The sequence below is a fragment of the Porites lutea genome, chromosome 9 (genome assembly GCF_958299795.1).
Source record: "Porites lutea chromosome 9, jaPorLute2.1, whole genome shotgun sequence".
Lineage (NCBI taxonomy): Eukaryota > Metazoa > Cnidaria > Anthozoa > Scleractinia > Poritidae > Porites > Porites lutea.
Window position 1 is genome coordinate 1,182,592 of NC_133209.1, and position 27,409 is coordinate 1,210,000.

Sequence of the window (27,409 nt, forward strand, 5' to 3'; positions counted from 1 at the left end):
GGATATTATTAGACTTGAAGAAGACAAAAAACGCAAGTGAAATTATTTCCTATACTTCGGGAATTTAACTCGATCGATTATTAAAATATGCTTGTAGACGTTATCGCATATAAATAATGCTAAATGGTTACATTGATGTTGACGTAAAACAGGTAGCTGTTGTCCTTTACTCACCCCTAAACCTTGATTTTGTAGTTACCCAATTTCTTCTCTTTCCCTTTCGATTTAATGTACTTATTGAGGTCAACAAGGCAGGTTTCCAGACTAGTGACCTTGACGTTCCTGTGGCTCACACCGAAAGGTGCCAGACGCTCACCCGTGTTTGCATTGCAAACCTGTTGCAAACAAATCCTACTGCACCGACCGGTAGACTTGAAATGAATTCTTGGAAGGCGTATAGGGGTAATAAGAATAATAATGAACTTTATGAAAGTCTCGTGTGTTATAGCTCAGGCGCAGTGCCTTACTAACTTGGCAGACAAAGAGGGTGCCAAAGAGGGTGCGAAAGCGTGCGAGGCTAACATTTGAGACAATGAAACAGCTTAGAAAAACTTACTAAACTTTTCAAGACTTTCACTGCTCTAGCAGGAACCTGTAAATAGTTCTTCATTGAATATAAATGTTCTTCATACAGTTAGGCCATTGTTGCAAATTTCCTATTGTCCCTTTTTGATAATTGACAATTCAACCGGAAGTGCGATTCAAGCATGAAAGAAACAACAAAGCTACGTACCACGTGGAGTCAAATTGCACAACTGTATCGGGTTTCACTTGGCCGTCTGTATTTGGGATAACGGAGGAGTTCGGGGCGAAGGATAGTCACTATTCTGGCAGATTTTGGTCGTAATAATTAAAATATCCTAACTGTAAAGCATGGATTATGAAAACGAGGGATGTCTCCACGAGATTTTCGATCGTCAAATGAAGAGGACTAATCCGACTGCCACCGCCGTTGTATCGGATGATGGTCGCTCCATTTCTTTTTCCGAGCTCGACTATCTCACAGATATTTTGGCCACAAATCTAAGACATAAAGGAGTGGAAAGGAACAATGCTGTGGGCATGTATCTGGAAAAATCGCTGGAATATCCTATTGCTTACACAGCCATCCTTAGAGCCGGTGGTGCATACATGCCGTTGGAACTTTCATACCCTGAAAACTTGCTGTATTCGATTTTAGAAGATGCAAAACCTGCAGCGGTCATAACAACTGAAAACCTGAAGGAAAAAATCCCAAGCTCAGTTACTGTGATTGTTTTGAACGAAGGCTGGGCAGACAGACTAGCAAAGGAGAATGAAGCTGGACCAGTTTTGGAGGAAGTAAAAAGTACATTAGATGATTTAGCTTACATTGTTTACTCATCGGGGACAACTGGTAAACCAAAAGGTAAAGTGTAACGGTTCTTTTTTTAGAAAACTTTGACTCTTCCAAGAGTCAAACATATTTACTTGAGTTAATTTACTGACTGTAATATATCTAACAGCAAGTAGTTTCTTTGCCTATAATGAATTATTAATTTTTGTCTTAAAAAATGGTGGATCAAAAGATAAGAACATATGTCTGTGACGGAAATATAAAAGTTTCTTCCGTGCTTTCAATCAAGCTTTTCTAGTTTTGGTTTCAAATTTCTCTTTGGACTCTGCACTCATCACTGCTGAGTTTTGACGGTGGTCAGCTGAAGGTCAGTGAAGGTTTGTTGCATATCGCCAGCTGTTGGATGTTGTGATGAAAGTTTAATGACCGGATTACCTTAAATGCAACTTTAATAAAGTGAGCAAAATGAAATTATTTTAATACGAAAGTGTTTCTCTCCTATTAAATTGTTTTCATTGATGCATTTGCCGCGCTCTTTTGGTAAAATTAAAGTGACCTTAGAAACAAAGGTGAATCCCGCGTTTATCAAACAAAAACAAATGGAGGATTTTGATTTTAAAAGTGCTTGTTGTTTTTTTCTTATTTTCTTGGTCAGTATATTGAATAGCGGAAATTGAAAAAGCAGGTCCAAGACAACGTTCAATGAAAATTTTCCAGGTATAAAATTCAATGCCCTCTGCCCTGAATAACCATGTGGGACAAAATTTTGCAAAATATTCTTTGCTTTATTTATTTCGCATTGCTGCTAATAATACATATGATATAATGCATTGCTTTTGTTACAAATAGTTATGGTGAGTCGTGGGACTCATCTGGGGCGACTAAGAATTCAAGGAAACTGGCCCGGCTGGCCACCAAGCACTGGAGTTAAGTTTCAGCCATGTAAACGAATTTGCATGTCTTTGCATCCCTGACTCTGGTATTGCTACTAAACCTGGTTTGGATCTAAGTTATAGCCGTGGCTGTTATTTGGCTTAGTGAGAAAAACTTGATTTGGGTAGTTGATATCATTCACAATTCTTGGTTTATGTGGCTTGTGTCATTTTTGTAATACATGTACATACAAGCAACACTTGGCTGAGGACAAGTTCGGTTAAAGTTTCTCTCTTATGTATTGTAATCTTACTTTAAGTTCAAATTTTCAGGAATATGTTGTCCACACCGCGGTGCTGTTTTCTCGTATACCTGGCGACATCAAAATTATCCATTCCAACCTGATGATCGTGTTGCTTGCAACATTTTCTTTACATGGGAGCTATTCCGACCTCTTCTTAAAGGGATCCCCTTGTATGCGATTCCTGACTCAGTCATTTATGATCCACCACTTCTGCTGAAATTTATGAAGAAGCATGGGATAACACGTGTCCTGTTCACTCCATCTCTTCTTGGTAAGAGAAATATTTGCTATTGTCCTTGTTGTACTTTGCTTACTGCCTTAGTCAGGGCAGTCACTAAGGCCTGTGGGTTTCCTCTGTCTGCCATGAATATGACCCTTGGCTAATTCTTTCATAGGAAGCAAAAGTGAGATATAACCCAAAGAACTTTGTAGTTGTTTAATTCCCTGATTACTAATCACCTGTTTCTGGAAACTTGAAATCCCAATGACAGCTGTGACTAATCCTCTGAAAAGTACTGCAAACTGAATTCTCATTGAATTGAAGAGCAGATTACAGCTCTGTAAAAGTGATGGCTATGTGGAGAAAAATAAGCCCATTGATAAAAAATTAAACGGGAATGTATGTCCCTCAGAATAAGCTGCTTACCAGGGTGTCCAGGGTTGAAATGTTTAAGAACCAGAAATTATGAAGAGGCACACCCTCAGATTGAGACTGTGGGGTAGCTAGTTAACCAAACACTTGTCATACACACTTGCAAGACCAGTTCCTAATCCATCTTGACCCAACAACAACTTTCGTCAAAGGATCAACTGCAGGGCTGTGCTCTATCTAGCAGAGCCTGTTGGCCCCTGGCGCCCGACTTTTGCTCTTGGATGACTAGAAAATCTCAGATTTTTTATACAAATAATATGCTGGGCACACTGAAATTTAAAGATTCCAAGCACTGGGCTCCCTTCAATCTTCCTTAGAGCACAGCCTTTAACTGCTCTCTTTAATCATAGCCTGTGCAGTCTTATTTTTTTAGAATTTTTTCAATATATTTTTCTAGAGACAATTTTGACTTGTGAAGACAGTGACATTGCTGGTCACCTTTCGTCTATGAGAGTCATCTGGCTCTGTGGAGAAGTTGTGACCACAGCCCTGAGAGACAGGTGTATGAGGACTCTACCTTGGATCAAGCTGCTGAATCTCTACAGCATTTCAGAGTGTCATGATGTAGCTGTCGCTGACCTTACAAATTTGCCCTTCCAAGATGAAGTAAATAAACATATTGTATTTTAACTTTATTAAGTTTTTATCAAACTATCCGAAAAAGGTGTATTTTTGATTATTTTTTTAATTAGTTTTGCTACATTATACAGTTTGTGCTTGTAAGATTTTTTTTTATAATCATGTTTTCTCTTTTCCTCTTTCTGAAGCTGTCTGAAAAAGATGATATGAAGCGTAAATTCTGCCCAGTTGGAAAGTTGTTGCCAGGGGTCTATGTTGCTATCATGGATGATGATCTGAAACCATTACCGGTGGCCCTCCCAGGAGAGGTGAATTCAGCGTGCAAAAAAGTAGTGTCTGATAGCCCAGGGCTAGTAGATTTTGCAGATTATTGCCTTTATTGGACAAGTGAATTCTGTTCTTAACTTGCCCTACAGGGAATTAAAACTACAGAAGAACTGTAATCAATGCTCATCAAAAAATTTTGGTGTGCGACATACGCAGACTGCAGACTGGCAGGTAAATGAGGTAAACCTTAATTGGCTTGTTGCAAATTGCTCGAACAGATTCCCTGTCCTTAAACTTTAAGTCTTCTAAGGTTTGTTGTAGAGACAGGGATTCTGTTAAAGTATTTCACAGTAATGTTTACCTTATTTACATCTGCAGTCTGCATGTTTTCGCACGCTTTAAAATTTTTTGGGCTAGTTGAAATGACTTTTGGGTAAGTAGATGCTAGCTGCAGTTTGCCCAAATGGCAATTAAGCTTTAAAACTGACTTTCTTTGTCCCCTCTAAATTTACTACATTGTATGAAAGCCTATAACCCTTAAAGCTACAGTCAAATGATAAAAAAAATATAAAAAAACATAACTTACATTTCTTTTTAGTTAGTTTTGTGTGTGCAGAATAACTAAACCTTTTTTTAGGTGACATCACTGAAAAAAAATAAAAAGGGGCATGCATGGGTTGACAGCAAATTGCTCCTTAATGTTTACTACTTTCTGCTTGATGTCAGCATTATGTATTTTGCAATTCCTTCTGCTTTAGATTTTTGTTGGAGGACCTACATTAGCTCATGGTTACCTCAACAGACCAGAACTGAATGCTTACAGATTTATTGAGTGTCCAAAGGAAGTTCCTCAGTCGGCTGGTCCTAAACTGTATCGTACAGGTGACTGGGGTTACTTGCTTTCATCTGGCTTGTTGGAGATTTGTGGTCGCTGTGACTCAATGGTGAAGATTAGAGGATACAGTATTGAAACACAGGTAGGTATTGGTAGCCTGATGTAAAGATGCACTCATAACATAGACTGCGTTTACAGATAGCCATTGCAACTCCTGAAGGAGGATCATGAAGTTATCCCTATATTAGGTCTCTCTTTGCAGATAACCCACCCAGCTCAGGAGAGGTTGGCCACACCACCAGGCTCTATGTCCCCTACTCTCTCCAGTGGTGTGGGTTCTTTTATGTCCCACAAGAACCAGATATATAATTGAAAATGCTGTGAGACGGGACCTTCAGTTTTTCGTCCTTATCTGAGAAGACTAGAAAGTCTAACCATTTGCAGATGTCTTTAAAAAAGCAACACTTTCTTCTCAGTTATTTAAAAAACCCTGAGTGTTGGTCCAGCAAGGGGTTTGAACCAAAGACCTCCTACTCAGCAGACATGGTGCTCTCGCAGAGCGTAGCTAACCAAGCTCAACTATAGTCCCAGCTTGTCTTCAGTTCTATGTATATGCCAGTGTCCAAAGTTTCTACTTGTCTCTCAGCATCATTTGTATAGGGCTTTTGTTTATCAAATTCTACATAGTCATATTTCAGGTTTTCTGTAGAATATGAGACTTAATATTTTATGTGCGGTTCACTGCTGCATTTTAAATCTTTAGTATGTTTTTACCTCCAACAGGCTGTTGAAGCAGCACTTATTCAGTTGCCTATGGTTCAAGCCTGCTGTGTGGTTGCTCTTGGAGAAGAGGGGGAAGATAAGTACCTGGTGGCCTATGTTGTTCCACATCATGGAAACAAGGTAATTACATCTCTTTGTTTAGGTTAAGGTGATCTTTGAGAAAGACTCGAGGGAGTGGGGGTGGACATTCTCTTGACTATTTACTGGAAAAATCTTGAGGTTATTAAGCAGTGACAATGAATTTACAATGTATGTGATTTCGATGTGTTCTTGATATCTTGAGATGCTATTCATTACCATTTGGTTCAACTTGTAATTCTGATAGACAAATATTATTATGCCTCATTTGTCTTTGTCTGTTTTTGTTCCATTTTTGTCAGGCTTGCAAGAAAGATATCAGAGCAATACTAAAGAAAAGGCTTCCTTTTTATATGATACCATCTCATTTTGTTCTTCTTGCAAGGTTTGTTAAAAACAATTATTGATCAAATAATGGATTGTGTGTGTGCGATTGACTGTTTACTATTAATGCTTAAATAGTGTACAAACAAAAAATTTCATGTTTTCTTTATGTTTTTTTCTTGGTAGTATCCCTGTGACACCAGCCGGGAAGTTAGACAAAAAGAAGCTTCCTCCTATTGGTTCAGAGGGAACAGATGAGGAAGGTTTGCCAAGTACTCCCACAGAATGTAGTCTTGTAAAGCTGTGGAGTGAAGTGCTAAATGTATCCAGTATAGATGTTCACGAAGGATTCTTTGATCTTGGAGGGTAAGACAAATAAAATTGTGTACCTCATTGTGTAATGGACACAGTGATTACTATCATGTTGAAACTGTCTGCAGACATGAGTTTTGTAAGAGCGTTATGGAATCATCCATTGTTAGGTGACCTCTGTTTGTTATTTGATGGTACCAAGATTTAGTGACAGTTCCTATTTTTGAGACATGCAATTGCTGTGTAAGACTACATATCATTTTGCTTGTGCTCAAGATGTCCATATTACTTTCATTAAGAGTTGGACCTGCCTTGAGGATATGAAGCATTTAAAGATGAGGGCAAACTGCTTAAAAATTAATTTGAAAAGAATGTCACACGGAAGATATGGCTTCAGAAGTTTGCTTTTGTAGGGCCAACAAATTTTTCCTGTGGTACTTGCTCCCTCAAAGGGCTTATTTAGTTAGGTCACATGCCATATTTTTTTAAACAGCTGTTAGTGAAAGGGAAACTTTTTTTCATAATCTTTTTTTACAGACACTCTCTTTTGGCAACGCATCTTCTTCAAAAAGTAAACAAGGCATTTGGTACAAGTCTGACCGTACAGGACCTGTTTGCCTACCCAACAGTAGCGCAAATGGCGAAAAGGATTGATGAACTGATTCAAGATGGCACACTGCAGAGCAAGAAGTTAGTGACATAAACTTTTCAGTCCTTCATAATTTTTGGGACATAGTGTCTTATTCTCGGGGCCCTTACAACTTATGTCAATATGAAATTTATTGTGAAAGATTGAATTCATATTCATGCGCCAGTCTGTTTCTTTGACTATAGTAGTGTTCAACACTCTAAACAATATTTAGAATGCTTTTAGAGTCTACTGGAAAGGTCAGTACTTCCAGTCAATGTAGTTCTTGCAGTTGTGATAGATTGCCTGACAAAAACATATAATAATTATGAAACTGAAAAGTTATCCTGTCTGACATTGTTGGTTATTCTTGCTTTCAGGAATCTCTCAGAGGGCAAGGTTGATTTGCTTAAAGAGGTCAACTATCATTATGCCACTGATCAGGAATTCGTCAAGTGTGTAAACTCAACATCTCTTTCTATTACACTTCATGTCTAACATCAGACTCCACAGAAAACTAGTGTTTCAACCCTAGCACAATCATGTTTCCTACATGTGGTAAATGTAATGTAACGTCTATGCCTGCATCTTTCAGCCAGTAAAACCTAGTAATTAAAGCAATGAGTTAATTTTCACCTCAATTATATAATGAATTTTAAAATCCTTTCCCTTCCAGGAGTTCCCCTTAATCAAACATAACGATAATGTCCAATTTTTTAGTTGTATTAAAGTATTGGAAACAAAAAGTACCATGTGATTCAAGGACTGTTGAAGAAGTCCAAAGACTCAAAAGCTGGAACTAGATTCCGTGAGAAAAAATAAACAAGGCAATTATTTAAACTTAAGTGTATCTAAAAAGATTGCAATTTTTTATTCTTCTTTTGTGATAGCATGGACATCATGTTAAGAGCATTTTGGCGCTCTGGAAACTTCAAGAACTCTCGACGGTGGATGAGAGGGCGTGTACTGTTAACTGGTGCAACTGGCTTCTTAGGAATGTTTTTGTTGAGAGATTTGATAAGGTTTACTAAGGTGAATTTAACAAAACGTCTTGTATCAAAACCAGGAGTTTTTTGGATTCCAAATGTTAATGGTTAATTTTTTGTGATTGAAGGTGCACATTTTCTGTATTGTACGTGAACAACCTGGTTTAGATGTAAAGGAAAGGTTAAAGCAAGTTTTGCAAAAATTCAAGATACTTCCTTCAAGAAGTGACCGTCAGCAAATGACTGAAGAGGAGCGATATGTTGATTATGGCTTTGAACATCGAGTGACTGTTTTGAAAGGTATTTTGTGTTGTTGTTTTAGAGTTTGAGCGATAAGTTTCTATAGAAATTGTGCTACTGAACATTTCTGTGAATGAAGAAAAACATGAAAATGTGATTTCCTCAGCTGATGAGCTGGTAATACAGAATGATAATTGCCTACAATAAAAAAGGTTCAGTTTTAAGGTGTTTTTGGCAAAGGCCCTGTGTGACTTGACAGTGATCTTAACGGAAATTCTCCAACCTCAAAGAGCAATAATAATAATAATGGCGGTAATACTCTTGGCAGTATTTGTAGCACTGTCGTGGTGCTGAGCAAATCAACATTTTTGAAGTATATCACCTCTTGACAACTGATTTTACTTAATTTCAACATCTTTGCTTTAGGTGATGTCTCATTAATAAAGCTTGGAGTGAGTGAGGAAGAGTATGTGCATCTCTCATCAGAGGTTAGTTCAGTGAATATAGCATTTTAGCATTTTCAATGCCTTTAGTATGTATGTGGCAGATTTTATTTTGGTTCTAATCACTGGCCATTGAAACCTCATTTGATCTACTGTGGAACAAGTCCATGAATTTAGTGGCCAGAATGCATCACTTATCTAAGGTATTCTTTGTTATTTCTGGTTCCATAACACTCACCTTGTGTATCACCTCTTTACAGATTGACTTAATCATTCATGCTGCTGCTGCTGTTAACATGGTCTATCCATACCAGGTCAGTTTATTTAGCTTGTCAGCCTGGGCCAGGGGAGGTTGTTGCAGTCTAGTTAGATTATAGTAATCTTGCGACTGTCTGTCTACTTTGAACAACATAACTCAGTATGTAATAAGTATGCATTTTTCACTTATAGTACAACCATTCATATTTTTTCCAAAGTGCATTTTACAATGATGTGTACTTATATATGGTGAAAGGGTTAGGTCTTCTCCTTGATTGTATTTGTTGTCTGTATTATGAGTGACTCCATATTTCTACCACAGGCTTTACGAGGAGCAAATGTTCACGGAACACAGAACATTTTGCTCTTTGCATGTACGAGCAAAATCAAACCTTTGCATTACATCAGGTACAAAAGCATTCTTCTTGAACGTTTTCTAAAGTTATTTTCTCAGCGATTAAACCATGTTAGCAATTAAGGCATTATTTTTCTTTCTGTGTAATACTTTGGCAAAGGTGAATACTTAACATCAAGCTGTCAAGTCTAGCGCTTAAAAATTTAATATCACCAGCTCTAGTTTTACTGCAGTCTTCCTAAATATTTCTTCAGAGAAGTAAATGGCTGTTTGATAGAGTGATGCAAAAGAACAACATCTTCAAAAACAGTGTAACAGAAAAGTAGCTTTCATTTGAGTGTTTGTAAATGGTTGTGATACGCACATAACCCTGTAGTTTTAACTTGATTGTTTTTGCTCCACTGCCTCCAATTCAGTACGGATGCTGTTTTTCCTCATGGATTATCAAACTGTTCAGAAGATGCAGACATGAAAGAATATGCCTGCAAACTTGATGATGGGTATGTTTGACTTGTCCTACGTAGCTAGATATTAAAGTATTCCCATCAATTCAAGATATCATGGAAGGATACCAGATCCAATGAATGTCCTTGCCTTTTATATGTTATGTTGCCAAATGGCAAGTGTCATTTCAAAGCATTGCATTTCCTGTCCGTTAAACACAGAAAGAACACACTAGTATTGTAAGATTTTGTGTACAATGATCATGTTAGATTTGTATCCTACGTTAACACTGTCACCCACGTCACTACTTACGACAGCAGTCTCGGGATAAGGTGATATAGGTTGCCTTTCAAAACCTCGAATGTATTGTCCAACATGAGAGGTATGGCAAAGATATCCTACGTTTGAGATTTACAAGCATCATCGTCCAATTTAGTCATCCTTTGAGAACGATGTGTCTTAGCCTTTCCACAGTTATTTTTAAACGAATTTTGCGGGCACGCCCTTGCGCTAGCGGTCAGTAAACCCCTTGCCGTTTACTTATTTTCATACAAGGATCTCAAGAGACAAAGTAGAGGGTCTGTAAACAGTCTACAGGTGCCTTATCAGTGCTGACATTTTCTTAAATTCTCTGTACATGTTTTATACCACAGTCATGTCATTGCTGAATGTTTTCTCATAGGTATTCCCAGTCCAAGTGGGTTGCAGAACAGTTGGTGTTAAGGGCTAAAACCAAGGGGCTTCCTGTTTCTATTTACAGATTAGGTATGGAACGACAAGCAATGTTATTGTCATGATTTTGACGAGACAAAGAACAACCGTAGGATGGGAAAAACGAGTGGAATGGGATTTTTTAGGACATTCCAATATTTCGTGAAAGTTAGGTCCTGTAAAGATAAACTCCCGCAAATTATGAAGAAAGAGAAACACAAAAATTCATATCTCTCTTTTTTCTATCGGACTCAATATTTGCGAAAATTCGTTCTCGCAAAACCGTAAAAAAATAAGAGGTAAACCGCGAAACTACCTCTTCCCACTTCCGGAAACAGTAAGTTTACATTACTTTACTTTCTTTTGGTTAATGTTATTGCAATCCTTCAATCGAATTTTTGATACTTCGGAGCCGGAACAGCCTCTTTCTCAGGCGCTTCGTTTTTGGCAAGGTAGAGGCGAGCGAATGGTGATGAACCGCAAGGGACCATGGAGAGGGTACAGCAGCTCCCTCCCGCCTTCCTTTGCGCGCACATTATCAGAGAGAGAGAGAGGTCTGGGTACGAGGCAGGAGCCGGAGCAATTCCTCTTTGACCCTTAGCATTCTGTGTCTTGTATCTTAGGTAACTTGGCTGGTGATCGTGAACGTGTGCGGTGGAACCCAATAGATTTTATTCTTCTGATGATCAAAGGCATCACTGCGACGCTTTCTGCACCCGATGTGGACTGGATGGTGGAAATGACTCCAGTAGATTTTGTCAGTGAAATGATCGTCAAGATGACACAGGTTGGACTAGGCGTACATTACAAGACCTATTAAAATTAACCGTCTCTAAAACGGACATTGCTGAGCCCGACACCGTATGATAGAGGTGTTGGTCTTATAGACGAAAATAGTGGACCGAAGAATGTCAATTTCTGTAAATCAATAGGCCATTCAAAACGAGGATAGGTGCTCAGCCTTTGATATGGAAGTCATTTTTCATTCTCATGCAAATAAAACTCATTTTCACAAGAAAGGTTGTGCACCTAGCCTCGTTTTGAAAGTGAGAGTTTTTGGAACTCGGAAGTGACCTATTACCAGCACCTGAAAGACCACTTCTTGTGTGGCAATCTTGCAAAGTTTAGTTTGGTTACGTGCTTTGAAGAAAACGGAAGTGCACTGAAAATGTCGTTTTCACACTTAAAACGGTCTTCTGACCATAAGCATTCTGATGACGTAAATGTTATTAGCATTGCAATTAATTCACTTTTTGTATCACACAATTTAGGAGATGTCAATTTCTATGGGAAAAGTATTTCACGTCATCAATCCACAACCTCTGAACGCAAAGTACGTGTTGTCGTTTTCTTTTCTTTTCTTTTTCCCTAACGGTACGCTAATAGTCTTAGGATTGCAGATAATTTACTTAAGTAAGGAGAATAATTTAGTTTCAAGGCAAATGAATATATTACAGTCTGTGCAAAAAGAGTATTACTTTTTTCCAGGTGGTTATTTCAGTGGATGAGTGTTCACGGTTATCCTTTGGACATTATTTCTTTTAAAGATTGGTGTAGTAGGTAAAGTTAATTCTTGAAATTCTGAGAATGCCTTTCCTTCCTTTTTTAATTACCTTGTTTTTCACTTATAGTAAATCTAGATTCACAAGGTCTAGTATAGACTTTCAAAAAAGTCCTTCGTCGGATTTCGTATGGCGGCAGCTTCGCGGCCAAACAAGGCTTGCTCCGCTCGCGAAGAGGTCGACTTGTGGCAAGTCTAGGTCTAGTAATGTTTTGAGCACTAGCAACTCGTCATGTTTTAAATCTCTTTACCATCTCACTCAGTCAATAAAACCAATTCGTGAATGATATTCTAACTGTAATACTTTGTAACTTCTGTAAATAGGATTGAAATCTTGTGTAAGAATAATCCACAATGCGGACTCATTCCACTACTTCGACTGCTGGAGATCTGGATGGGGTGAGTTTGTAGATAAACCATCTCTTCGAGTCATCTTAAAATATTCCGGCTGCAAGCCAATGACCTGCTTTTCTTGAGTGGAACACAGCTCTTTGATTAGGATCAGTTTTGACCAATCCAAGAGAGCAAAAATGCCTATTGTTTCAGATGCTAATCGAAGTTCTGGTTGGAGGCCAAACAAAATCGCAAAATTACTATTAACAGTTAAAATTATTTACGTGTTAAGAGTGGCACAGAACAGAACGGCTCCTAATCAAACTGTGTGAATCAAAGCCGTTCTAATTAATTTTAAATTTCCAGTTGATCTTGACAGTAAAAACGGCTGAGTCATTCGTAAATGAAATAGCCGTTCTTAAACCTTGGTTTCCATATAATTTCCGGTCTATCCTCAGGCGGTCGATACGATCATATGGAGACACCTTTGATGTTGCTCAGTGCGACACGGAACGCAATCACCTGGATTAAACTGGAGTCTATAAGGTTATCTGGCTGACTAGTTTCCATAGAATAGGATTCGGTCACAATGCTGATCCTCCCATCCCGTCTCGAACAGTATAAATCTGATTCTGTAATAATGTCAAAAATAACCCGGAAATTCAGGCGTCGGTTTTCTTTTATTTTAAACTGTTTAAGTTGAAGCCATAACTGCAATGGTTTGTAGGCATTACGTGCCCATCTCAAACTGACGCCTATTTTGTCCTTTTTCTGCAGGGATTCTTCGTTTCTTTCAAACTTGAGCACCTATACCATGAAGAATTTTGATGCAGCTATGGAGCATTTTAAAGTTACTTATCCACTCGTCAATTCCGAGCTTCTCACACACTACTTTTCTGCTCTGGTATCGCAGGGTGTTCTACCGAACCCAAAAAAAAAGATACGAGGTTTGTTTCCTTTATTCTTGGACTTCCAACTCTCCCTGCTAATCATACGATCGTATTAAAAGGTGTAAGAGTTTTCTGATGTATGGTAACATCATCGGATTTTCGAGAACTACAGTGATCCATAATAGACCTTACAATAGAGCTTTTGTTTACAGTTATCTCATCAGCATATGGGCTTCATTCCCTTACTATTACACAAGAGATAGCACTTACTTTCTATGAAAATTTTAGTTTTATGTACTCGCATTTACTCCGTAATGTGATGTTAAAATCAAAATTTTACTTAAAAAAATTTCTTTTGCCGTCCAGAAATTTTGAGGGTCACTGCAAACTCAAAAAATTCCTTACATCACCCGCATATTGGCCATAATCACGAATTCGTAATGATAGTATTTGTTGCCAAGCAACAAGTCCGAGAGTACACATCGTGATGTGTATATAGGGCACTTTGCGAGTTACCAGTTCCCCTTTTGATATCAGTGAGGTGGTTTCAAAGTGAACACTACTAAAAGATGTCTTTGTCCAACGGTAGCGTAATTAAGATCTCTAATTTACTAAATGTTTGTGAAGCTACAACAGTCTTCGTGATGGAAATTCCTAGACTCAGTGTATTATTTAGCTCTGTGGCATTTTATGCTGCGTACTGCTCCGCTGTGTTTATAAAATGAGAATGTATTTGTGTCTATTTTGATAGTGCGTTTTCCATTCCCGCTAATTTGGTAGAGAGAACTGCCTAGTGATAACAGCCTTCTGTGACAGTCTTCAGTGACAAGTTGGCTTCTCCAACTGAGGGCCTTGATTAGCTTGCGAGTGAACCATCTATTTGAAACTCGCAAAAGTCAAAGTTAACGCACGACTGAGCTCGCCGTTTGTGCGTAACCCTTCACCTCGTGCAACAACAAAACAAACAACAACATTGTATTCATTAACAGAACTATAAAGTTTACAATACTTTATGCCCGAAAATAAATACTATGCTAATCTAGGCAGGAGAAAACTTTAAATAAAGGCGATATTAAATTACATAAGAAAAAAGGAAAAGAAAAGAAATACAATAGCATACAGAGAGAAACAAACACCTCACATGTAAATTCAAGAACAGGGATTTATTACTTGAAAATAGACTAAAATTACATCTGGAGGTTTATACAACTAATTACGTATCAGGTTAACTTCTTAAAATATTCTGTTAAATAGTTAACATTCAAATAATTATCTTCATTATCTAGAACGTTAAGGAGTAGTGATTGCATTCCTTTACAGACAATCGCGTATTATAATGATCCTAGCATTTACTGTGGTTTCGAAGTTAATGGTTATAAATATCTTTCTTTGATAATCTTTCTAGGTCCCAGGTCCCTAGAAGGAAAGGTTGCCATAGTAACCGGAGCGTCCAGTGGTATTGGTGAGAGTGTGGCTAGAACCCTTGCAGAACATGGTGCTAAAGTTGTTTTAGCTGCTCGGAGAAAAGAAAGGTACCTGATTGAACAACTAGGAAAGAACACGCGGATGCCTGGTGAACGAGCGTTAGGTTGATCATAGGCGCGCACTGAACGAAGAAAAGACCTCACGCAGCCTAGTAGTTTCTTGGATTTCTCTCCTGCGGCTTGAAAAGTTTGGGAAGGAATCCGTTTCAGCATACGTTAGGATGTGGGTTAGCAGGGTGGAGAACGCCTGGGGACTAGACCGGAGCTCGAGGTCACTGATTGGATAAAACTCAGTCTTGCGCCACTTTTTCAACGCACCAATCGTTCAAAGGGTGGATAACGCTAGCCACTCATGCTGACTGATTAAATCACTATCCAACGTATATAAACCCAATTGTTTCCCCTGATACTTATCCGTTGGATAGCGCTATCCAATGTATGAACAGCTGGGGCTTAAGATAAGGGATAAACGAGACATTTTCTTGAGAAACTGGTGTCTGTAACAAGTGTTGCCCCTCTGACGAGTGTTCTCCCTGTGGCGGGTGTCGTCCCTGTGATGAGTGTAGACCCTGTTAGGTGTGTTGTCCCGTGCTTTCGCCTTGGTACTCAGTTGTATTGATAACGGAAGGAAATTGTCCACCGTAAAAAGATTCAGGTTGTTAGGGTTACGTTTTGTTCTTTTTTTCAGGCTGGATCAACTAAAAGATGAAATTGCAGAGTTGGGTGATGTAGCGGTTTCTATGGAAACGAATGTGGCCAACAGGCAAGAGGTATTAAAGTAGATGCTTGTATTCTGTGATGCGATTTCATGGTACCAATCTTAATTCCATGCACTTCAGGTTTTTGCTGGTCGATGTACTGTAGTCATTTAATTTGTAAATCTATCGATCACGTGATTACATGGCAAGGCAAACGATATCTCTATTATTATAGTTAAGATAAGGTCAATCTTCCTCCTTCCTTATAAAGAGCTTTTGCTTTGACTAATTGAGGTAGGTTCATTTAGTGGAAATTTTCTAAAACTAAATCCTCGGAGAAACAACACTTGGACTCTGTTAGGCCATGTCAGAATTTCCTTGGGCCTTCTTGTTTAATACACAAATTAAACTCGTTTTCTTATGAATGGTTGTGCTCTGAGTCTCTTTTTTGAAAATAGGCCTAGAGCAACTTGAAAATGGACTCTGGTTTGTATTCGCTTTCTTTGTCAACAGGTCCTTGATCTGGTGTCCCGCACAAATGATACATTGGGGCCAGTGGATCTCATGGTCAACTGCGCTGGACTGGGCTTTTATACATCCATGAAAAACTGTAATCTTGATGAGTGGGAAAAAATGGTTGATGTCAACTGTAAGGTACTCACTCAGCTCTATGGTGATCATTGTACTCTGCATCTTCATGAATGACGAAAAAACTTTTCTAATCCTGTTTTGTCCATAACTTTATCAGGGTGTTATGAATAGTATTGGCGCTGTGCTGCCGGGCATGCTGGCAAGAAAGAAAGGCCACATCATCAACATCTCGTCAAATGCTGGTAGAAAGGTATCAATATCTGTCCGTTTTCTTTTTCTGAATTTCTGAATTGTTTTTTAAATTTCTGTTTCCCTTTTTAGCTTTCCGCCTTCCGGTTTGCTTGTAAGTTTCTCTGTTTTCTGCTGTCTTGTTCCTTGTTTCTCTTTTCTCCTGCTTTTCTGTTTTTTTTTCTCTCTCCTTTTTTCTGTTTTTTTTTTTCCCTCTTGTCAACATACGTTCTCTTCCTTTTCCGCCCGTGTTTACATTTTCCCAAAAGTTGGTTGCGACAAAATAAAACGAGATGCTATCTCCTCCTTTTGTCTCAATATCCAGCAATTCAGTGTGCCTCTATGATTTTCCGCTAAGTTCCTTAAAAACAAAACAAAAGATCACAGGTAGAAGTTGTTTTGCTCATATCTTCCCGCGATATATTTAAATTTTTCAGACTTTCCCTGGATTGACTGTGTATTCTGCCACCAAGTATTTTGTGGAGTCGTTGACTCAGGGTTTGAGACTTGAGATTGTGGGCAGTGGAGTCAAAGTGACCTCCATTCAACCTGGTAATATAGCGATTTTTATTATATGGAGGAGAGTGTTTTACTGGGAACTAAACCACTCGTAGATTCCACTCGTAGATTCCATACTCGTTCGCTTCGCTCACTCGTGAGATATTGTTCTTGCCACTCGAACATGAAATTCATATCTTCTCTCCACCGTGTAATATCCTCTATATATAAACTAGAAGTAATCACAGAATAGAATTTACAATATTTGAAAGCGAGGCTGGCCTGTTGATTTCTGAACAATTGTGAAGTCAACGTGATTGTTCGGCATTTGCGTCGTAGTCTTGTGCCCCCTATGTAACAGTAGGGTCGATGGTAAACGCTGATGCTAATGTGCACAGTCCTAATCCTGGGCCCAGTTGTTCGAAAGATGGATAACTCCTTCCACTGGATAAATCCCTATCCAGTTGATAACGCAATTGGTTTCCCTAATTCTTATCCATTCGACAGTTATTTATCCATTGGATAGCGCTATCCAGCGTTTGAACAACCAGGACCAGATTCATAAATCTCTTGATGTTATTCTCTCCTAGGTGATGTCGCAACAGAATTTGGAATAGGAAACACCGATGAGGAGGTTTGCTATTTTAGTTCCTTATCGTACATATAAAACAACTGAAGGACCATAAGATATACTTCTAAGGGCGCTTTCCAAAAGTCAGAACCGGCCGGCCGGACCAGTCATTTTGACAAAGCGATAAGCTTTTTCCAAGAGTTTTTGCTGAAAAATCATCTCCCTCGTGCAAACTATTTAGGATTTAACATATCTGGCTGGGTAGTTTTGATTAAAAGTGAAATTCTCATAACGATGGGAATGGTCTGGCCGGTCAGTTCTGACAAATGGAAAGCGCCCTAAGTTAATAGGGAATCAATTAAGGTTTCAGGGAAACTGCCCACCTACCGCTTACAAGTTTGATTCTATAAACAGTTCTAAGAAGATACTTAAATTGAGTTCTCTTTTGTGATACTACAAGTTTTTCATTTTTTGATGTGTATTTTTTTCTTGTTGTTGCTGTTTTTTCAGGCACGAGCAAAATATGAAGTTAGCGCCGACATTAAGAGACTTGACCCGAGTGATGTCGCGAATGCAGTAATTTATGCAGTGACTCAACCAGCTCACTGTGCCGTTAATGAAATCTTGATTGAACCAGTCGATGCTCCCTGTTGACGCAAATTTCATGTCCGCGCACTATCTTAAAAAGCGCGAGAGAACATGTTACCGGAACACGTGCAGTGTGCTGTTATACTATGTAATTCTTGCAACATGAATTTTAGGGAAAATTTCCTGTATTTCGTGGGATTTATCATCGGGAAAATGTTGCAGGAGCGCGGTCATAAGCTTTCGTTTGTACGGTTGTGCAACATGTTTCTGCAGTCGAACCAGTAGTTGAGCTTGTTAACGACAACCGCCAGGCAGGAATTATTGTTATTTATTTCGTAGACAATATTATATACAGGCATCTACTCGCCACGTCTTACTGTGTTTGCGGACATTGTGATTCTGTCCCTGTTACATGTCTCTTGGCTTCAGGCCCCTTTACATGTCCTGGTGTGTATGTCCCTGCAACATGGTCCCTTGTGTTTTAAATTTTAATAAGTTTTTTATCATTTTATTACATTCAACAACCTGCAAAAAAAAAAAGGAGTTAACAAATTCACACATCGCAAAACTTTACGAATTGGATGTGAAATGTATTACATGGAGGCATCCGTTAATGTTCGTACAGCCAGGTTAGTAAAACCACCCCTATTTTGCTCTTTGAAATAGTAGTCTTATCTTAAGTCCTTATGGCGAATACGGTAGTTCTGCCGGAACTATTGGTGCAAAGTGGAACATTATTTTCCCTTTTACCCATGTCTATAATGGGGACACTTCTAATGCGAACACATGTAGCTCATGATTTTTCTTGAGCTACAGTTACATCTTAAGACAAAGCCATGTCTACGCATTAGACAGGTTCCTTATTGTAGTGGTGAGGATTGTTTAGGTTAGATATTTTTTGGCCTGAAAACGCGAAACGCCCGCGGTTTCTCAGGCTAGATATCTATAAGTCCAATTTGGGAGGCGTTAAGAAAGGTTGTCCGACTGACTTTTCAGTTTAGAAATAAAGGTTAGATAGTTCAGATTATTTCAGAATGCAAACGTGACGTTAAAAGAATGCTTCAATAAATTTTATAAACGCGGTTCGTAGAAGTTTCTTAATGGTATACTACATGTGACCACTTCTCATTCCAGCAAAACATTTTTTTTTTCTATCTTGTAATTTTTAGTGGATTCTTTGTATAGTTCATTTAATAGTCATAATATATAATTGTTTTATGGGCTTTTACATTAGTTAGAGGTTTGTAAATAGCAGGGTTCGCTGGGTGTATTGAAGGGGGAATAAAAATTAAAAAGGTACAAGTGGGCGTTTTTCTTTCTTGTTCGGGTAACAGTCATTTTTTTTTCTTGGAGCGTGACAAGCGCTTTTAGCCTCCAACGCTTACCTTTTGCCTCTCCACGCACTTCAGTCTACTTAAGATCTCGAAAGGGACGTCTGTCCAGGAGGATGAGTTGGTGATTTTTCAAGGCTATACTTGAACTTAACGTTTCTCTGGGCCCATTCTAAAGACATTCTAAACCAACGAAAGTTGTAAGTTGTTGCCTCTCGGTAACTACTGTAAACTCAACCTCTTCATCCCGGCTGGGACATAAGACCGCAATCAAACGTCACCACTCAGCCCTATCCTGATCTTTGGCCTGGGTTTCTCCTGATGTTAGACCCAGCTCCTCCAGCTCTTTCATCACCGTTCTCCGCCGGGTGGATTTTGGCTGGCTTCTTTTCCTCCTCCCAGTTAGCAACTTTGGGTATCCTGTCCCTGGGCCGTGGCAAAATATAAAACACTAAATATATTTCGATCCTGATTGAACAGCCTCTCTTGAGGGGTATTAATAGATGGTTTCTACGACGAAAAGAAGACCCGGGAGCCTTTTCACAGGCTACTAAATCTGCAGATTCAGTGAAGCACGATAGAACATAACCCCTAATTATGCATAAAAACAACAAAATGTTGAAAATTTCACGATAACGAACTCATCCGCCGCCCGGTTAGCTCAGTTGGGAGAGCGCCGGTCTGCTGAGCGGGAGGTCGCGAGTTCGAATCCTGGCCGGACCAACACTCAGGGTCTTAAAAATAACTGAGGAGAAAGTGCTGTCTTTGTAATGACATCTGCAAATGATTAGACTTTCAAGTCTTCTCGGATAAGGACGATAAACCGGAGGTCCCGTCTCACAAACCTTGTTCACATATAACTATGTGGGACGTTAAAGAACCCACACACTATTCGAAAAGAGTAGGGGACGTAGTTCCCGGTGTTGTGGTCTATCTTCATCACTTACATCATCACTCATTATCATGGGTTGGGAGGGTTCAGTGGGCTCATAAATGGACTGATAGCGGCTGCCATCGGCGCCCTTAGTATGCTGATGTCCGAGCCCACTGCAGAAAGCTATGTAAAGAGGACATGTATGTTTGTCCTCTCAATCGCGACATTTACATTTACATTTACATTTACATTAACATCCCAATGGTTTTTTTCTTTACGTAATCAGAAGCTCCCGACGTAATAAAGCGCGCCCAAATTCTTCTCCTTCAACTTTAAGCGCCTGCCACGCAGGTCACGCAGGCTAATAGGGCTTTTGTCAGACATCCCAGAAAAACACCTCTACCTCTGCAGGGTACTCCGTCTCAGAAACCGCTCCGAAATCACCATTTTTATGTCTGACAAAATCCCTATATCCGGTAGAGTGTAGCCTTATCAAATGCCCGAGCACCTCGAAGAACCCACATAGTACGGTCGAGAGTTGACTGAGAACGAGCGAGATTTTCTGCTTCTGCTATCACGACGTGTCAGCGGATGTCTAGATCCCAGTTTTTCACGGCAATGCAAAAACAAGATGTCGAACTTTTTCTTGTCAGATCGCAAAGGTTCTCAGGCAAATTCAAGGAAAAGACAGGTTAATTCATCCAAGGTAAGGCTTCAAGTGTTGACAGAACTGTAGTATTAGTCAATTTCTGTTGTTTTTTTTTAGTGTTCAAGAAGTTTCGTTGAATTGTTTGGGATTATTTCTTCAAAGTATACGCAAGTGTAGTTTCACGTGGTCTTACGCGAGATTTCTGTGTTTTCAGTTCTCTGGTTCTAGGAACAAGAAACCAAAGGGTAAACAGTCATTTAAAAAAGCTGACTACATAGATGAAGATGAGCTTGCAAGTGAATCGGACGTTACTAGGTAAATCGTTTGGTTTATATTTTGCTCAAAAGTTGGAACGTGACGACGACCTCCGCGTGGATCAATTACCCCTTGGCTTGTTGTTTGGGATTGAACCAATTCTAAAAGTTTATTTTTCTTTCAGTGATGAGAACGAACAGACAGATGAGCAGGTTGTGGATGAGGAGACAGCTCAAGAAAAACGACTTCGTCTTGCTAAGCAGTATCTTGCTCAGTTGGAGAAAGAAGGTATACTTGAAAAGAGATATTGAGACTGGTTGACCTTGATCATGAAGCCCTAGAGCAGAGCCATCTGTAGTACAGTTCTATCAGAACTGTCTACGAAAGGGTGGATTTTTCATGTTGGCTTCTAGTTTTGTTTTTAGCTGTTAAAGCATTCAAAATTAAGCAGTCATCGCATTGGCTGTTTCATTATTTTTCTTATTCACACACACAAAAAAGTAGATTTGGTCTGACCAGTGTTTTGTAAGACAGTGGTCACTGTGAATATTTACTGAACTTGTGTCCAGGTAAGCGCGGCAAATGATATTGTCGAATAATATTGATATAATTTGATTATTTTTGTTCTTTTTCAGAGCAAAATAAAAAAGACTCAGAGGACATAGATCATGATGCTATAGCTCACAGACTGAAACAAGATGTTGTGAGTATGGATTCTTAAAGGTTCATTCCAAATAGTCACTCATTTAGAGTAGGAGAGCAGGCACACTCATTTTGTGTCTCAAACAGTGTGACACTGACTTCAAAAATTATCCTGAAGAGTTGTAAACTAGCTCTCATTCCCCTGTTTTCTACAGTTTGATGTGTGACTGTCTGTGGTCAGATAGCCTGAAGACATGCAAAAAAAACCTCCTGATCGAAAGTTGGCTATCAGACAGCCAACAAGTTTTTGGGAGAGTTGCTCTTAATGTTTCCAAACTTAAAGCATTTTTTTGTCTTGTTGAGTTAACCTGGCAGATGTTGATGTATTGTTTTTATTGCAGCTTGAACAAATTGGAAAACTGCAGAAAAGAATAGCTTCTCAGGTATCATAAATGATTATTGTATATCTTGTTGCAGAGTACATTTGCCACGGAGTTGACCTCTTTTCTTAACACTGATATACCTGCCAACTTTTTCTGAGTCAATTGCGTGAAATTTTTGGCTGTGTCATGACCAGAATTAAGATCAATGTTTTAAGTCCACAAGTGTGGGACTCGTGCATAGTGCGTGAGGGTTGGCAGGTATGCACTTATATGGTGATCAGCTGCATCGCATGCAGTGACTGTCTTCCCATATCTTAAACGTATCAATGGTGTTTTTTTTTCTGTCAACAGTATACACAGCCATCTCCAGATGCTATCAGAGTTCTGCGAGGACATCAGCTGTCCATCACATGTCTCTGTATATCACCTGATGACAAATTTGTCTTTTCTGGTTCAAAAGACTGCTCCATTATTAAATGTAATGTGGTCACATTTTGTTTCTTTTTTTTTTGGAAAATAATGATTTCTGGGAGTGGTGTTTTTAGTCAGTGACACAAGTGACTCAGAAAAAACAAATCTGCATGCTCCCAAAAGGAGTTGAACCAATGGCCTTGTGGACCCATTTGTTTGAAGGGGGATTAGTGCAAGCCCAGGGTTAAATTTTCATACAGGTTTCTTTTTGTTTTGCATTTTCATGGGTAATTTTTTCTATTCTTTGAAGAGTATCCAATCTTCAAATTGTGGTGAAAAAGTATTAAACTGAATTCGCTTTTTAAGTTTTTATATCTGAATTCAAATTTTGCACTAACCCGGGTTATCACCCATATGTTGACACAGCTTTGAACAACCCATTCCTAGTTACTAGTCCAGATGTTCTACCACTGACCTTCAAGTAACATGTTGCAACTATTAACGACCATTGTAGGGGTGGGAGAAGAGAGAAAGGAAGGTATACATCACTAGAAAAGGAACGTACCACATATAAAACATCAGAACTAGGAAACCAGTATGATTTTGTGCATTCCTTGACAGGGAATCTAGAAACAGGGAACAAAGAAGGGAAAATCTTGGGTTGCCACAAAGCCAGCAAAGGAAGCAAAGGACACTCTGGTCATGTACTGTCTCTCACTGTTACCACAGATAACAAGTTTTTGGTAAGCAATAAAATTAAGTCATAACGAACATCTTTTTTGTACAGTAACGTATTAAGATTATGAATTATTTCCATCTAGAAAATTAGAGTCAAGTCAGTTGTAATGTGAAGAAGATATAGTCCTACACTCGTTTATGAATGTAATTAAATCTCACAAGCTTTACAACTGACTTGTGTCCATTTTTCTTGACTAAATAATGACAAAATTTTGTATTTTTGTTCTGTTTTGTTCACGTTTTGTTAATGACTTTTATTGACATCTTTAAATGTGGTGTGATAATTCTATTTTCTACAATATAATAATTCATCTTAGGCTAGTGGTGGAATGGACAAAGTAATTCACATATGGGATCCTGTTTCACTTCATCATATTCACACGTTCAAAGGCCACAAAGATGCAGTGTCGGTGAGTTTATTTCTTTTTTGCAGAAATGTTTTTTGCTGTCTCCTACACTGTCTCCTATTTGGGTTGGTTGTGTAGAAAACAAACCACGCAAATAGCCCTTATGCATGTTTACGTCAGACGAGTAAATTTCACCACCAAGTCTCGTTTTCAAAATATAAAGTTGCGAAGTTTTGCATAAATGAATTCCCAGGGCAGTACAGTTGAAAAGAATACCCACGCATAAAGAGTGCAAATGCGAAGAATTTTGCTTTCAAACGAGGCTTGGTTGTGAAATTTGCTCGTCTGACGCAATCACGCATAAGGGCTATTGGCACATGAATGCTCACCAAATCTGGGGTGTCGGCAAAATACCAGTATACTGTAACTGCCGAGTCACGTCTTTAAGACTGAAAAGGTTTTAATTTTTGTTCTTTACAATTATTCAAAGCTGCTGAAAAAAAAAATTCTAGAGGTTTTTGAAAATGTCTCACCTTTTAGTAAAATCCAACTAGTGGTCTGTTATGAATGCTGCATTCTGATTGGTTGAGCTACTACTAGGCTATATGTTATAGCTCACAAGTAGTGAAAAGCACCAGCTTTGAAAACCAACACAATGGCTCGAGGAATAATTGTTAACTATTACAACATTTTTGTCTTTAGGGTGTGGCTTTTAGGCGAGGAACTCACCAACTATTCAGCTGTTCTCATGATCGTACAGTAAAAATCTGGAATTTAGATGAGATGGCATATGTAGAAACACTGTAAGTGGCACCTAATTTTGCCAGCTCTTAGTCATTCTTTTTGTCAACAGATCAATAAGATTTAACATATTATCATTACAGCTGTGAATTCAACCACCTCTGCTTGTACATATTTTGGCCTGTTGCCATTGTTATTATATTAGCTTCGTAGACACTAAGGCTTGCTAATTTAAACAGAGTCAGTAACTTATGCCGTGGTTTAAGAAATCATTGGACCTCCAGATATCTTTCTATAAAGTGGGTTATTTTAAGAAGGTATGTTTCTCCTGTCTACCCTGTTGCTTCCATGAAACTGTTTACAATAACCGCTGTTCAGATAAATGCGTTGAGCAAATGAAAATGGCTTAGAACACAGTTTTGTTAAACACCAACTAAACTCCGTTCAAATAACCAGCCCTAAATGTGCTAGCCAGATTATTGTGTTTTTTCTTTAAAAGAAAAAGAAAAATTCTTACATCACCTCATGATATCCAATTAAATATTATTATTATTATTAATATTAGTGGCCCCCATGATATGAATGTTTTATCTGTAGTGTATTATTCCATGTGATAATTAATTAAGGGGTTTGATTTTTATTGTCCACTGCAAACTGAATGATCTAGATTTGGACATGAGGACAGTGTGACAGGCATTGATAGTTTATCACGTGACAGAGCTGTAACTTGTGGAGGCAGAGATAGAACTCTACGTGTGTGGAAAGTAGTGGAGGAATCACAGTTGGTTTTCAATGCACAGGGAAACATGTAAGGTTTACAAACAAATTTTAAGCAGTAACAGTTCTTTATACAACGTTTATTTCAGAAAGTATAATAAAAGATATTAAAACAAAAAGAAATTGATAACAGGTGTAAGCATTAACATTTTTTGAAAGTTATAGACAAGCTCTGTCTTCAAAATTGTCTGCTTCCCAACCCCATGCACACTGGAACTTTTACTCACTTCACATGGTCATGTGGTTGGTGCTTGAGCGATTTAAGGGAGAAGTGAGACCCTTGTTAGGGGAGGTTTCGTATATCCCTAGTCTGAATTTCAGATCCTTTCATTTTGCGTATTGAGGAGGAAGCAGGCATTTAGCCATATGCTGAAAACTGGCCTTCCAGAAGGTGTTTCCCAAATTATAAGAGATTAAGTGAATTTTCCTTGTATTTCTTCCAAAAATGTGCTGTCACAGTTTTATCTTTATGTTGTTTGTCACCATTTCTGCTGCCCTATGTTGCTGTTTCGAGAGCATGTTGCTTGTAGGAATTTTACCCTATCAGGGGCCTCAGAAGTTGAATGCATTTTAACTGATTTATATTAAATTCTAGGGGGTCACTGGATTGTGTTCATCTTATTAATGAAGAGCACATGGTTTCAGGAGCAGATAATGGGTAAGTCTAATGTACAACTTCTGTTAAAACTCCTGAAAGTGTATATTCTAAACTTCTAGTTTGTGCCACTTTGCGTTTTGATCAGCTCACTTTCATTATGGAGTGTTTCCAAGAAGAAGCCATTATGTACAGTACCAAAAGCCCACAGTAAACCTGAAGGCAGTCCTGAAGAAAACATTCCTGATGAGAGTTGGATAACATCACTTGCAACCCTACGTAGTACAGATCTTTTGGCTTCAGGTAAGAACAAAATGATCATAATTAGGAATCACAGCCTGGATCAGGTCTTAAAGTCAGCCAGTCAGTCAAGTTTGCTTGTCAGTCAGTCAAGTCAACCAGTCAGTCAAATCAGCTAATCAGTCAGTCAATTAAGTCAGGCAGTCAGTCAAATCAGCTAGTCAGTCAGTCAAGGGCTAGTCAGTCAGTCAGCTAGTCAGTCAGTCAAGGGCCCCTTGTTTTTCTTGCTCTATATTAATGATTTAAATAATGTATTGACGCTCGTCGAGCTGATTTTATTCGCTGATGATACTAATTTATTTATGTCCCATAAAGATCCTGTCTACCTGGCAGCCTCACTCAATTCCGAACTTAATAAATTATCCACTTGGTTTAAGGCAAACAAACTCTCCTTAAACCTAAAGAAAACAAACTTTATGTTATTTAAGCCTAGACAGAAAAGGTATCATTTTCCAATGCAAGTATGCATAAACGAACAGAGAGTCGAACAGGTTAAGGAAACGGTCTTCCTCGGTGTAGTCCTTGATGAACATCTGTCTTGGAAACCGCACATTTCTCAAGTAGCTCGTAAAATCTCGAAATCAATAGGTGTCATTAATAGAGCAAGATTTTTTCTACCTAAACCATGTCTAAAAACTCTTTATCATTGTTTAGTTTATCCTTATCTTCATTATTGTATTATTGTCTGGGGATCTACATACAAAACCAATCTTCGCCGTCTTGTCTCTTTGCAAAAGCGAGTTATCAGAATTATTTCTAAATCAACTTTCGATTCTCATTCAGACCCTATTTTCAAAGAATTAGAGCTACTAAAAATTTCCGATATTAGACAGCTAGAATTAGGTAAACTTATGTTTTCTCTTAACCATTCTCTTTTGCCTTCAAAGTTCAACAATTATTTTTCTTTAAACAAACAAGTCCATAGCTATGCCACTAGACACGCGAACGATTTTCACCTTCCTTCTTGTAGAACAAACCTTCGTAAATTTTCTGTCAGTTTCCAAGGACCTACTTATTATAACACTATAGAAAATGATATTAAAAAATCTAATTCTTTTCACTTATTCAAAACGAAATTGAAAAAAAAAAGAAATGAATTATTAGTTATAAATCTTGTAGTAAATAGTTATATTTCTTCCATGTCTGATATTATTTTTTACTTATTGTTACTTGTACCATACCTTATATTTTGTCAACTCAGTCTATGTAATAAGTTAATTTATACTTACCTTCATTGTATTTTGCTTTCGATCCTGGCCTTACCGATACTGTTAACTTTATTTTTACTCTGAGGGAGCCCAATGTCTATAAGCCTCATGGTTTCTGTTTGGGCTTCCTCGCCACTTTCATTTGCTTTTGTGTAACTGTCTTGTTTTATCGTTATTTGTATTTTGTGGTAAATCAAATAAAGTTAAAAGTAAAAGTAAGTACTGTAAGCTAGTCAGCCAATCAAGTCAGCTAGTCAGTCAATTGAGTCAGCCAGTCAGTCAAGTAAGCTAGTCAGTCAGTTAATTAAGTCAGCCAGTCAGTCAAGTCA

The 27,409-nt window shown here is 38.4% G+C and overlaps 2 protein-coding genes across 3 annotated transcripts in view; both read left to right on the top strand.

Moving 5' to 3' along the window:
- Positions 1 to 751: 751 nt before the first annotated feature.
- LOC140947708 (uncharacterized) lies at positions 752 to 19,128 on the top strand. The gene is made up of 29 exons (XM_073396883.1): positions 752 to 1,387; positions 2,521 to 2,763; positions 3,542 to 3,750; positions 3,912 to 4,031; positions 4,749 to 4,967; positions 5,609 to 5,728; positions 5,989 to 6,071; positions 6,197 to 6,376; positions 6,860 to 7,012; positions 7,331 to 7,405; positions 7,841 to 7,982; positions 8,065 to 8,236; positions 8,603 to 8,664; positions 8,880 to 8,933; positions 9,200 to 9,285; positions 9,649 to 9,732; positions 10,359 to 10,441; positions 11,011 to 11,174; positions 11,659 to 11,720; positions 11,876 to 11,947; positions 12,273 to 12,347; positions 13,059 to 13,228; positions 14,577 to 14,703; positions 15,344 to 15,425; positions 15,867 to 16,007; positions 16,102 to 16,194; positions 16,610 to 16,724; positions 17,261 to 17,304; positions 17,752 to 19,128. The coding sequence occupies exons 1-29, from the start codon at positions 874 to 876 to the stop codon at positions 17,893 to 17,895; spliced, it is 3,888 nt and encodes a 1,295-aa protein (XP_073252984.1). The 5' UTR covers positions 752 to 873; the 3' UTR covers positions 17,896 to 19,128.
- Positions 19,129 to 20,651: 1,523 nt separating this feature from the next.
- LOC140948568 (U3 small nucleolar RNA-interacting protein 2-like) overlaps positions 20,652 to 27,409 on the top strand; it is an 8,173-nt gene continuing 1,415 nt past the window's right edge. For both annotated transcript variants that reach the window (XM_073397821.1, XM_073397822.1), the window contains exons 1-12: positions 20,652 to 20,740; positions 20,898 to 20,998; positions 21,123 to 21,226; positions 21,574 to 21,641; positions 21,982 to 22,023; positions 22,315 to 22,441; positions 22,996 to 23,117; positions 23,430 to 23,522; positions 24,162 to 24,262; positions 24,868 to 25,008; positions 25,573 to 25,635; positions 25,721 to 25,875. In XM_073397821.1, the coding sequence (XP_073253922.1) occupies positions 20,666 to 20,740; positions 20,898 to 20,998; positions 21,123 to 21,226; positions 21,574 to 21,641; positions 21,982 to 22,023; positions 22,315 to 22,441; positions 22,996 to 23,117; positions 23,430 to 23,522; positions 24,162 to 24,262; positions 24,868 to 25,008; positions 25,573 to 25,635; positions 25,721 to 25,875 (1,192 nt within the window). In that variant the 5' untranslated portion in view covers positions 20,652 to 20,665. The remainder of the gene's footprint in view (positions 20,741 to 20,897; positions 20,999 to 21,122; positions 21,227 to 21,573; positions 21,642 to 21,981; positions 22,024 to 22,314; positions 22,442 to 22,995; positions 23,118 to 23,429; positions 23,523 to 24,161; positions 24,263 to 24,867; positions 25,009 to 25,572; positions 25,636 to 25,720; positions 25,876 to 27,409) is intronic.